This window comes from Rattus norvegicus, chromosome 11 (genome assembly GCF_036323735.1).
Source record: "Rattus norvegicus strain BN/NHsdMcwi chromosome 11, GRCr8, whole genome shotgun sequence".
NCBI classification, from domain to species: Eukaryota; Metazoa; Chordata; class Mammalia; order Rodentia; family Muridae; genus Rattus; species Rattus norvegicus.
Window position 1 is genome coordinate 77262378 of NC_086029.1, and position 12146 is coordinate 77274523.

General features: G+C 38.6%; 1 protein-coding gene across 6 annotated transcripts in view; it reads right to left on the reverse strand.

Moving 5' to 3' along the window:
* Polq (DNA polymerase theta) overlaps nt 1-12146 on the reverse strand; it is a 102081-nt gene that overhangs the window by 83188 nt on the left and 6747 nt on the right. For all 6 annotated transcript variants that reach the window (XR_005491001.2, XM_063270379.1, XM_039088124.2 and 3 more), the window contains 3 exon segments: nt 6583-6691; nt 3655-3874; nt 2062-2209 (listed from right to left, as the gene is read on the reverse strand). Coding sequence is in view for 5 of the 6 variants with exons in the window: in XM_063270379.1 (XP_063126449.1) it covers nt 2062-2209; nt 3655-3874; nt 6583-6691 (477 nt within the window). In the remaining variant the exon portion in view is untranslated.

The window sequence follows — 12146 nt, forward strand, 5'->3', positions numbered from 1 at the left end:
TCATATCTTTGTGTTTGCAAAGCAAATGCTTCCAAATGAGTTACCTCCTCAGCCCAAAAGAAGTCATTTAAAGGTTAAAAATGTAGTAAGATAATTCCCAATTTTAAACTTCAGTTTATGAAAAACGTCTACTTCATTTTTCTAGAGAAAATAAACAAACCACACTAAGCTCCAACCCAAACATGGAATCTGGGAACCTAGTACTAAAATCAAAATAACAAAACTCTGATCCTTAAGAACTATAAGTAATAAAATAACAGAACTATTGATCCTTAAGGGGCACAAATTGTCATGGCACAGTATAAGCAGCTCGCACAGCTAAGACAGGCCTGGCAGGGATGCTACAAAGACAGCATAATGCTGAACAGACAGCAGGCAGTATAATAAACTTAGCAGAGCTTACTTGCTACAAGGCTGAAATACTGACTGCCTACCCTTATGATGCCAGTCACTGGCCAAAAAGCAATAAAATACCTTTTATCCTACCACCAGAACTGTCTGTTTATCCTACCACCAGAACTGTCTGTTTATCCTACCACCAGAACTGTCTGTTTATCCTACCACCAGAACTGTCTGTTTATCCTACCACCAGAACTGTCTGTTTATCCTACCACCAGAACTGTCTGTTTATCCTACCACCAGAACTGTCTGTTTATCCTACCACCAGAACTGTCTGTTTATCCTACCACCAGAACTGTCTGTTTATCCTACCACCAGAACTGTCTGTTTATCCTACCACCAGAACTGTCTGTTTATCCTACCACCAGAACTGTCTGTTTATCCTACCACCAGAACTGTCTGCAGCTCTACAACTTCACTGCAAAGACAATGGCCTCAGGATTTAGAGAAATCTCAATGATAATAGCTCATTTATATAAAAACATCATTTATTTCAAAGTAACTCATTTCTAAGTCATGAAGAGTGGGTAACAGGGAGAGAAATGGTGGGGTTCAGAAGGAAACTGAGTATTAAATATACGAATTACATTTCATCAAACTAAATCTTTAATCATAGATACTTTCAACTTCAATATTCTAGGTATTTTGTAAAATTCCTAGAAAAAAATAAGTAGAATAGGATGGAAGTAGGAAGCAGTATTAGAGTCAACACAGTATTATATCTAAAAGGTCTAGAATTCAACCAAACTTATCAGCCATGAAAGAGAGTGTCAACACGGGAGGGAAAGGCAAGCGACAGAGACACCTTTGAGAGTCTGCATGTCTGAGTGAGCCAAGGCCACACATGATCACGTGCTAGGGAAGATATTGAGGCAAGTATTTATCATATAACCGGTAAAAACAGGAAGTAGTAGTTACTGCAGCATGCTACGTGACTGCTCAGTATTTAAAGGGAACAAACTCATCAATGCAATACTTCAAATAGACCATAAAATCATCAAGTTGTGTGAAGGAAACTATTTACAAAAGAAAAACTCATACTCTATGGCATCACTTACATGAAACTGTTAGGAAAGGCATGGCAACCTAAAGTGACAGAACGCACATCAGTGGTCGCCTGCAGCTGACAGAGGGAGGAGACTGACAGCACAAGAGCACATTTCACAGTCGCAGAAAGTCTGTATGGTAATTACCATAGCGTGGATAGGCAGAAATACATACTTAGACATTAAAATTAATCAAACTATAGTCAAACAATGCATTATATTATACATAAAATATCCAACACTAAAGCTGATTCTGTCTACATGGATATGTATGTGTGACTCTTTGTATGTTCTTACCTCTGAACATTAAAAAAAGACATTGTCACTTTCTCCAGAAAAAATTATGTATGTGTGCGTATGTGTGTGTGTGTGTGTCTGTCTATGTAATTTTGCATACATCTTAGGGGCTCCAGAGATTGAACTTCTCAAAGCCCATGAATCCAAAATGAGTACACATTATCTGCAAAGAGGACAGAGAAGGACTAGAAGAGCTCTGCCAAGAACAGCCAGCTGACACATGGTGACGTAAGGGCAGAGATGTGCTCTGCTGCTCTCATCACCACAGCTACCGTCAAATACAGTCAGGATGGAGGCTCCACTTCTACTTGCCACTCACCCTCGGGTTGATGGTGCAGATTATAAAACTCCCGGGCAATGATATCGGCCACCTTCTCACACCATTTTTTTGATGGACAAAAGACTAATACTGAATGGTTATCCCGAACCGTCTCATAGCATAAACTAACAATGTGGTCTTCATCTCCCTAAAAAAAGAAAGAGAAATAGATACATCAGTCATATCTTTGAAACACCTCACATCGGGTTAAAGTTTTCACTTTGATTCATATGAAAAGTTTTCTATTAAAGGCACAATAAAAATCACTTACAAGAAAAATGAACATTAAAATAAATGTAATATCATTTATAAATATAAATAAAATCTACAATGAACATAATGCTGACAGTGAAAAGGTTTTATTCACACGGCTCATGGTTATCATCTCGCCTCAGGTACCAGAGATGCATTGGTGAATAAAACGGAATCTTAATTGGCCAGGGGTTTACTTTCAGTGTCACTAAAAACACAAAAAGGAAATAAACCACCACATGATGTGCTAGATTTGCCGTATTTAGAATCTCATATTTGACAGAGATGTAAGGGAGAGATTTCCCTGAGAAAACAAGTGAGCTCGGATGTGAAGATGGAGAAATATTATCTCAGTGAGAAGTATTGTTCCAAATACAGCCAAGAGCCTGTGTGAACGCCCTGTGGAGGCCGGTCCATGCTGGAAGAATGCCAGTGTGTGCAGGGTATCAGGGAGTAGCTTTCATTGCACTCTATACGGCACTTTATACGGCGCGTGCTCTCGCTCGCGCTCTCTCTCTCTCTCTCTCTCTCTCTCTCTCTCTCTCTCACACACACACACACACAAACACACACACACACACACACACACACACACACACACCACAGAAAATCATATTTAAGTCTTACCAAAACCAAGTAATATATTCTACTTGACAGACACAAAGAAAGTTCAGAGAGGTTTTATCACTGAACTAATATAATACTATCTCAGATATTTTATGTATCTCTCTTCATTGTCAGACTAAAGTCTATCTGACTCCTAAAACAATAATCCTCAGGGTGGAGAGATGGCTTAGCAGTTAGGAGCACTGGCTGCTCTTCCAGAGGACCTGGTTCAATTCCCAGCACCCCCATGGCAGCTCACAACTGTCTATAGCTTCTATAGCTCCAATCCCAGGGCATCTGGCACCTTCACAGACATTCATGCAGGCAAAACACCAAAGCACATAAAAATAAATAAATCTTAAAGAAAATCATCTTTTCATTCGGCATACTTACTATATAGTAGTTCTACATTCAACAAATGTCAGTGTTCCATTGAGTGTCTAACATAAACCAAAGCATAGGAAAGTCTTCTCCTCCGTGACCAGAAAATATCCACTCTCCAATGTTTATATTATATATGTCAGGAAATGAGTTATTAAATTGAAAGCATATTACATTCTCTTTCTCACTAACCTCATCAATTGCTTAACATAAATCAGATTCATATTGATTCTAACAGATACATAATGTGTATTCTGCTCCTATGCAACCGCTAATTATACAATTAAAAATTGCTAAAAGCTTGGTAGGAATTGCAAAGGCACTGACGGTGGAGATATAGCAGTAATAGTTCACCTTCACTTGGAGCAGGGGTTGAAATTCTCTCACAAGCTTCATTGAAGAGTCATATATGGAATTTCCTACTTTTATTGATTCCAAAAGTGGAACAGGGCGAAAGTCAGTATGGTAAAGTTCAGCATTCAGCCAGGAAGCCACGAGCTGCAGGTTAGGAAGAGTAGCACTCATGCCAACAATCTGCACAGCACAAGCCAGAGCACTGGCCGAATCTGCCTGGCTGAAAACACAAATGAAAGCCTCATCAGGAAATATACGAGAAGTGACACGTAGCTCTGCCAGCCACAGCCTTGGCCATGGTCTTTGGTATACAAACACAGATGCTTCTTTAGAGGACAGACCAGGAATAAAATTACTAGAGCACAGATTACTGGCCAGATATTCAAATTTAATGAGTGATATGAAGCTGTTTTCCAGGGGAGACAGACCAACAACAAAGTAGCACTCCCACAATCTGTGTGTGTGTTCTACTGTTCCACTATCTTGTCACCATCCGACAACTGTATTGTCAATCATTTTAATAATAAATATTATGGAGAGACTACAGGAATAGTTTTTTGAAGAAGTAATTTCTAATGATTAATGATGCTTTGTGACATTTCACATGTGCAGACTGTTTGAAACTTCTCTTGCAAACGCCTATTTAAGCCTCTCGCTGATATACTGGGTTGTTTTCCTTAGTCAGTTGGAGCATTTTTTTACATGTTTTACACAAAAGTTAGTTCAAAATCTGTTATTTAATTTTCAAACATGTAGGCATTTTTGAGTTATATTTTATTGTACTTATGAGGGATAAGAATACAGAAAGCCAAGCCCTCAAACAATAAAGATATTTAATAAGAACACAAATAGGCTTTCCAAAGGTAAAATAGATCACAACCTGCTCTAGCTGAGTGAACAGTGTATCACGGGAACACTGAACAATGATCTAAGCAAAATTAGAATCCTATTTGCACAATGCGAAGGAGGTGAGTAGGTAAGGAGAAACTGGAGGGGAGGAGGAAGTTGGGTCAGGTGAATAGGAAATATAAAAGAGAAATCTTAATTTCCCCTAGCAAGAAATCAATATACTAAAATTATATAAATATCTATGCAAAATGGATCAACAACTTTATTTAAAGCCTGAAACACATTTTAATCCCTGCACTCAGGAAACAGAGGCAGGTGAATCTCTGTGACTAACTCAGTACCCAGGGAACTCAGTACCCTATATTTGCAGTTTCAAGTTTATTGATGTTTTATTCACAATAATGAAGAATAACCTACTTGTCCATCAACAGACAAAAGCATAATGAAAATTTAATGTACATACACACATATAATAAAGAATACTATTCAGCTCTAAAAGAAAATTAAATTATAAAATTTATAGAAAACTGTATATATAACCTTTGAATGTGTAATCTTAACAAGATCACACAATCTCAGAAAGAAAAAAAATTTATGTTCTTCCTCATATGCATAATCTAGCCAATAACACATAAATATATATAGTACATATGTATATAGTATACACATATAATATATATGTAAACATACATACAGAATAGCATGTAGAAAAGTATCTTAGTCAGGATTTATATTCCAAAAAAAAAAAAAAAACATGGCCAAGAAGCAAGTTGGAGAGGAAAGGAGGTCAGGACTGGAACTCAAGCAGGTCCGGAAGCAGGAGCTGATGCAGAGGCCATGGAGGGATGTTACTTACTGGCTTGCTTCCCTGCCTTGCTCAGCTTGCTTTCTTATAGAACCCAGGACCACCAGTCCAGGGATGGCACCACCCACAATGGGCTGGGTCCTCCCACCCTTGATCACTAATTGAGAAAATGTCTTACAGCTGGATCTCATGGAGGCATTTCCTGAAGGGAGGCTCCTTTCTCTGTGATAACTCCAGCTTCTGGCAAGTTGACACACAAAACCAGCCAGTATAAAAAGTGAATAAGAAAGGCTCTTAGGGGATTAGGAAGGACTGAGTGCAAGCTATGGACACAAGTTACCAGAAAGCATAAAGCTAGTTCTAATTCTATCATGTAGCTGTCATTTTTGGTAGTGGTCTAAATGAGTAGTCAGAAATAGTTTAATGTTTGAAAGCAGTCTAACGAATGCATAAAAATGTATTGGGTAATGAAAGTAGAAATCCATCATGAGTGGCTATTCTCAACTGTTGAGATACATAGACTTTGGGTCTGATTCATTTTGGTGGGTGATGATTATTCTATTTGCAAGTTTGCAAGTTCCTTTAACAATAAAATTTATTTTTAAATTAATTTTTAAAATAAGAAATCAATATATAAAATCTAAAACTAAGAAAATGTAAGTAGCTGGAAGTACAGACTGCTATAGATTTTTTTTTTAACTTTTATGGCAGAAAGTTGACAGTCTGTACTCTAAGAGCTGAAAAATGGCATTTTACAAAATTAGTCTTTGCTATTTAAATTAGATATATGTATAAGTAACAAATACAAGCACTAGATATTTACTCTATCATAAAGATATCATAATCTACACATTAAAATTGAGCAGTTGGAAGTTTAAATGTCCAAAAGTCGTCTAACATCAACTAAGTACTTCTTTTAGATCAGTGGTTCTCAGCCTTCCCAATGTTGCAGTCCTTTAATACCTCGTGTTGTGGTGACCCCCAACCATAAAATTATTTTTGTTGCTATTTTGTAACTAATTTTGCTACTGTTATGAATCTCAATATTAAAATATCTGTGTTTTCCAATGGTTAACGCCCTGTGAAACAATCATTTGACCAAAAATGGGGTTAAGACTCACAGGATGAGAACTTTTATAGAATAAAACCAAACTATTATACATGAATTTTTTCAAATAAAAAAGGCACTATATTCCTGTAAATGTTTTCACTTTTATAGATTCTTTTTCAACATCTTTTCAAATATCAGGAAATCAGTTTCCTCTAGTACTTACCACGATGCTGACTTCCGAGTGACAAAGCAAACCTTGGTCAGTAAGAGTTCCAGCAGATACCCTCGGTGAGAGTCCCCCAGCATGTGTAGCTCATCCACGACCACCGTTCCTACAAGGGTTTCCAGATTGACCTTTACAAAACTGCACCGTTCTAAGAATCCTGAGACAGCAGCACATGTCTTACAGCCAATAGCTCATAATAAGATCTTGCAGTGATGCAAAATTCTGCCACGAAGCAAAGGCCAGATTCTGTATTGTGGCCAATTCCTTACATGATGTATTAAACATCTTAAGCAATCCTATCACCATATATACTAATTACAAAAAGTAAGTGATTAGCTTACTCAGGGCAAACAAAACAGCCAAACCCAGTATAGTCTTCTTTCTATGGTAAATAGAAAGTCTTCTTGCTGTGGTAATGAAAGACTCCCAAACTTGGGGAGACTCTCGCTCCAGTCACGGGTTGGGGTACCCCCAGGAAACATGAGTAGCCGGTCTTGATGTAATCAGCAAGAGGCAGTTTTATTTACGAGATCTCGGGCTGACACATATCCCACACAGGAGATTGAGTCAAGCCCCGAGCCTCTCTAGGCAGGAGCTTATATAGGGAAAACCAGGGGTTTCGTGTGGATACACATAATTGTCTAATACAAAGGGTGCACAGTTACTTTTGGCATGGAGTTACATCAACAAAGCATACATGTAATCTAGCATCTCAGCAATGTGGGCAGGGCAACTCATCTCACAGCAGCAGGGGGATGACCCATCCTCAGGGAGTGAAGGAAGGGGAGGGGGTGGCTCCAGATGGCCAGTGTCCTTGGGAGCTGATAGTCGGGCTGGTGAGCCCTATCTTAAATTCTCTCAGGCATGTCTGGATTTTGTTTGAGACTAACTTTTTGAAATTTAACTCTTCAGTAAATGCCATGACCAGAAGGACCAGAAGGAAATGCCAGGATTTGGGGAGGAAAGGATTTATTTGGCTTACACTTCCAGATCACAGTCCATCACTGAAGGAGGCCAAACAGGAACTCAAGCCCAGAACCAAACGCAGGAACGAGAGCAGGGACCATGGAGGAGTGCTGCGTCCTAGCTTGCTCAATCTGCTTTCTTATTATACATCCCAGGACTGCCTGCTTAGAGACAGCACTGCCCACGCTGGGCTGGGCCCTTCCACATCAATTATCTCTCAAGAAATGTCCTCAGAGGCTTATTTGCATGCCAATATGATAGCAGCATTCCCTCAATTGAGAATCCCTCTTGTCGGGTATATCTAGGTTTGTGTTGACAAAACCAATAGCACTCCCAGGGAAAATTACCTGTCAGCACTCATACTTCTAAATTGGTGATTTTGTAGAAATGGATAGATAATAAATACCCATCTAGGGTTTTCAGTGTTAGTGATTTTAGCTATTAGGAAATATAGCCTAATTATGTTTGAAAAGTTACCTACAGCACTCGGGAGGCTGAGGCAGAAGAACTACTGTGAGTTCAAGGCCAGTCTGGACTACACAGTGAGACAATCCCCCTAACCTAATTAAATTAGAAGAGGAGGAAGAAGAGGAAGAGGAAGAGGAAGAGGAGGAGGAGGAGGAGGAGGAGGAGGAGGAGGAGGACTGGGTCAAGAAGAAAGAGATGGTTTTAAGGGGTTTTTAAAGATATAACAACTAGAATCACCCTACCACTGAACATATAATCATGATGCTCTTCTCTCATGCCTTTAGAATTAACCAATCAGAGCACTTATAATAATGCTGCAAACTCATTAAAAATGTATTGTGGGCCAATACTTTCTTTAGTCTTATATTTCACTTTTATATTGTGTTCTATTTGTATACATTAATTATATAACATAATGAGTTTCGCTAAATACTATCATGCATGCATAAAATGTAGTAGTGATGGCTATTCTTGGTAGTCGACTTGACTACATCTGGAACAAAACCTGAAAACAGAGGGCACAATTATGAGGGATTTTTGCTTAATCTGAAGTAGGAAGATCCACATGGAATCCTGATCCTCCAAGTAGAAAGACCAGCCTTTAATCCTGACCTTAAGGTGGAAGACACGCCGTTAATCCAAGCCACGTCTTCTGCTGGAAACGGATATAAGGACAGGAAGAAGCAAGTCCATTCCTTCACTAGCATCAATTAGAGCCTAATTCTTCAGAATTCCAGCCTCATGGACTGTACAACTTCTGGATTCTTGGACTTTCTGCTCATAGGCAGCCATTTTTGGATTATCTAAACCACAGCCTGTATATCATTCTAATTCTTTCTGTATAGATTGATTTTTTAAATTATGTTATTCTAGAAAACTGTGACTAATACAGCACATATTTACCCCACCCCCATTGCCTGGTTGTCCCATACCAGCCTCATACGAGTCTATTTTCTACTTTAATGTTCATTTTAACCTAAATCTTACATGACAGAGAGATTTGTCTTAAGTCAAATAATGATTACAATTCCAACAATTGGCAAAAACATGATTTTTTTTTTGTGGCTTCATTTTATATTTTTATATTCTTTATCCATTCATTGACTGTTGAGTTCATTCACCATTAGTTAGATCACTTGTTCTCTTATTGTTGTTTTTTTGCTTTTTGTTTTGTTTTAGTCCTATGTATATTCTGGGTTTTACTCTCCTGTGTATATATAACTGGTGAAGATTTGTCTCCCACTTTACAGGCTGCTTCTTCCCACTGGAAATTGTTTCCTGTGCGGTACAGATATTTTTATTTGATGCTATCTTGTCAGTTCTTTTTCTGAACCATCAGAATCCTATTCGGAAGTATTGCCCTTTATCTTTGTGACTGAATTCCCTACGTAGCCCTCTAGTAGTTTCAAGTCTTAAATTGATTTTGTACAAGATGAGAAATAAAGATCTAGTTTTACTCATGTATATGTGGATATCCAGTTTCCCCAGTAGTGCTTGTAAAAACTCTTTTATCTAAAACACATTTTAGGCACCTTTGCAAAGACCTGGATGACAAGCACCCATGCCTAAGCCACATGGATTTGTTTGTGGATACTCTATTCTATCCCATTGGTCTCCACATCTGTTCTTGTGCTATACTATGCTCTTCTTGTTGCTGAGGCTCTGCAGTGCATCATGAAGGCAGTCAAGTATGCCAATTGAGTCTTTTTGCTCAAGATTGTGCTTCTATATGAATTTCAGAATCTTATTTTTCCTAATTCTATAAAATTATCATTGGAAATTTTATAGGAACTGCATTAAGTCTATAGATTGAGCTGAGCAATATAACTGTTTTAACACCATTAATTCTACCACTGCAGAAACATGGAGTGTCTCTTTAATCTTTCTTCAGTGTACTCACTATAAAGGTCCTTTACCTCCTTTCCTTGGTTGGGCTCATCCCTAAATTTTGGTTTTTTGGTTTTGGTTTGGGGGCTGCTACACTTAGAATAACTGATTTTAGCATGTTCATTGTCAGTGTTCAATAAAACCACCTATTTGTACATGCTAATTCTATATCCTGCTACTTAGCTGAAAGCATGGATAAGATCTAAGAATTTTCTGGTAGCACCTTTAGTCTTTTAAGCGTAGGATCATGTAACCTGCTAGCATCCTTTTTCTTCTCTTGCCTTATTCATCTACTAAGAATTCAAGCACAATTCTTCACAAGAACGGAAGGGGACACTTTTGTCAAGTTCCTGACTTAGACATGCTTTCAGCATGTAGTGTAACACTGGGCACAGTTGGTCATACATGCTTTTGTTACACTGAGGTATAATCCTGTTTCCAGTTTCTTCAAGACTATTATCTCGGATACTAATTTTATCAAATGCGGCATCTGCATCTAGTATGGTTTTGTTTTGATCTTACATATGTGCTGTATTTGTTCATATCAATGTTCGAATCAATGGAATGAAACCTACTCATGTGTATCATTTTTTAATTGGTGTTAAATTTTACCAGCAACTATTTTGTTCAGGATTTCTCCATCTTCAGAGACCAGCCTAGTTTTCTCCTTCAGTGCTGTTGCTGCTGTGTCGTTATTTGATTCTGGTAAAGGGATATCACTGGCTTTGTGAATTCTGGTAAAGGGATATCACTGGCTTTGTGAATTCTGGTAAAGGGATATTACTGGCTTTGTGAATCGAGTTTGGAAGCATCTCTTCTCTATTTTATGGGAGGATCTGAGGGCACTGCCATTAGCTTTTCCAAAAGACCTGGTGGACTTTAATAAAAACTTGGAAGACTTTCCTACTCTTTCAGGCTCATGGTTCACCATGAGCTCTTCAAGTGTCTAGACCAGACTCAACTTTGGAAGGTCATATAAATCCAAAAACTTACCTACTAAGTCCAGATATCCCAACTTAATAAAAAAATTCCCTAATGATCCTCGGGTATCAGTGGAATCTGTTATATGGCCTTTTCATCTCTAATTTATTAACCTAAGTTTCATTTTTTTCTTTGGTTAATTTAACTTAGGGCTATTAATCTTGCTTACTTTTTCTAAGAAATCTTGGTTCTCCTTACAATGTCTAGTTGAGCTCCATTTTTCAGGACTCCATAGAGAGAAACACACCGAAAACCTTCTGGCGGTGTGCTAGTGGCTTCTTGCCACTTCTATGGGCTCGGTCAATTGGCAGAGTGATGTCAGCTGATACAGAGTCACATGGAGTTTTGCTAAGACATATGAAGAGGCAAGACCTGTCAAGGACACATAATATTTGGAGGGAGTATAAATAGGGCTCAAGAGACAATGACAGGCTTGGCTTGCTTGCATAGTTAGCTTTGTAACACTTCTTGGTCTCCAATCTTTGCTGACTTTCACTTGTGCCTTGAGAGGCACAGCAAAGAACCTCTCCTGGCATCCCTGGTGGTCCTGATCCCTCCTGCTGACTGTGTCAATTTGGCTGAGGTCTGGCTATCTCTGCTAGGTCAAGCCACCACTGTGGATTCATGTTTGGTAGCCTGACACTACCAAACTAGACTTCTGGTTTTTCCTGAAGTGTCTGTGAGGGGATCAAGTTGCCAGTGATGATTCCTGTGAACTGAACTGCTGATTTCCTGACAACACATAGTATTTGCCTCAAAGAACAATTTCTAAACGGGTCCACTTCCCCATGTCCTAATAGCCTTTGTTTTCCACCTCTGGTGGGCAGTGGGCTAGAAGGAAGGCTAAAGCATTTAAGAAACAACATTAAAAGTAGATTTTAAAAAAATTAAAGCTACAGCGTACCTTCAAATTTCCCTGTATTTGTTTAGTTTTTATAGTTTATTTTACTATTGACTTCTAGTATTCTATTTCTTTGCTTAGTTTTTTTTTTCAAGTCTTAAATTCTTTACCTCAATTATCTATTAATTTGAACCCTCTTTGGAGTCCTTTGTCGGGTTTTTTGGTTGGTTGGTTGGTTGGTTGGTTGGTTGGTTGGTTGGTTGGTTGATTGGCTGGCTGTTTTCAGACAGGGTTTCTCTGTGTAGCCCCTGGCTCTCCTAGAACTCACTCTGTAGACCAGCCTGGCCTTGAACTCAGAGATCTGCCTGCCTCAGCCTCTTGAGTGCTGGGATAAAAGGTGTGTTCCACCACTCCCCAG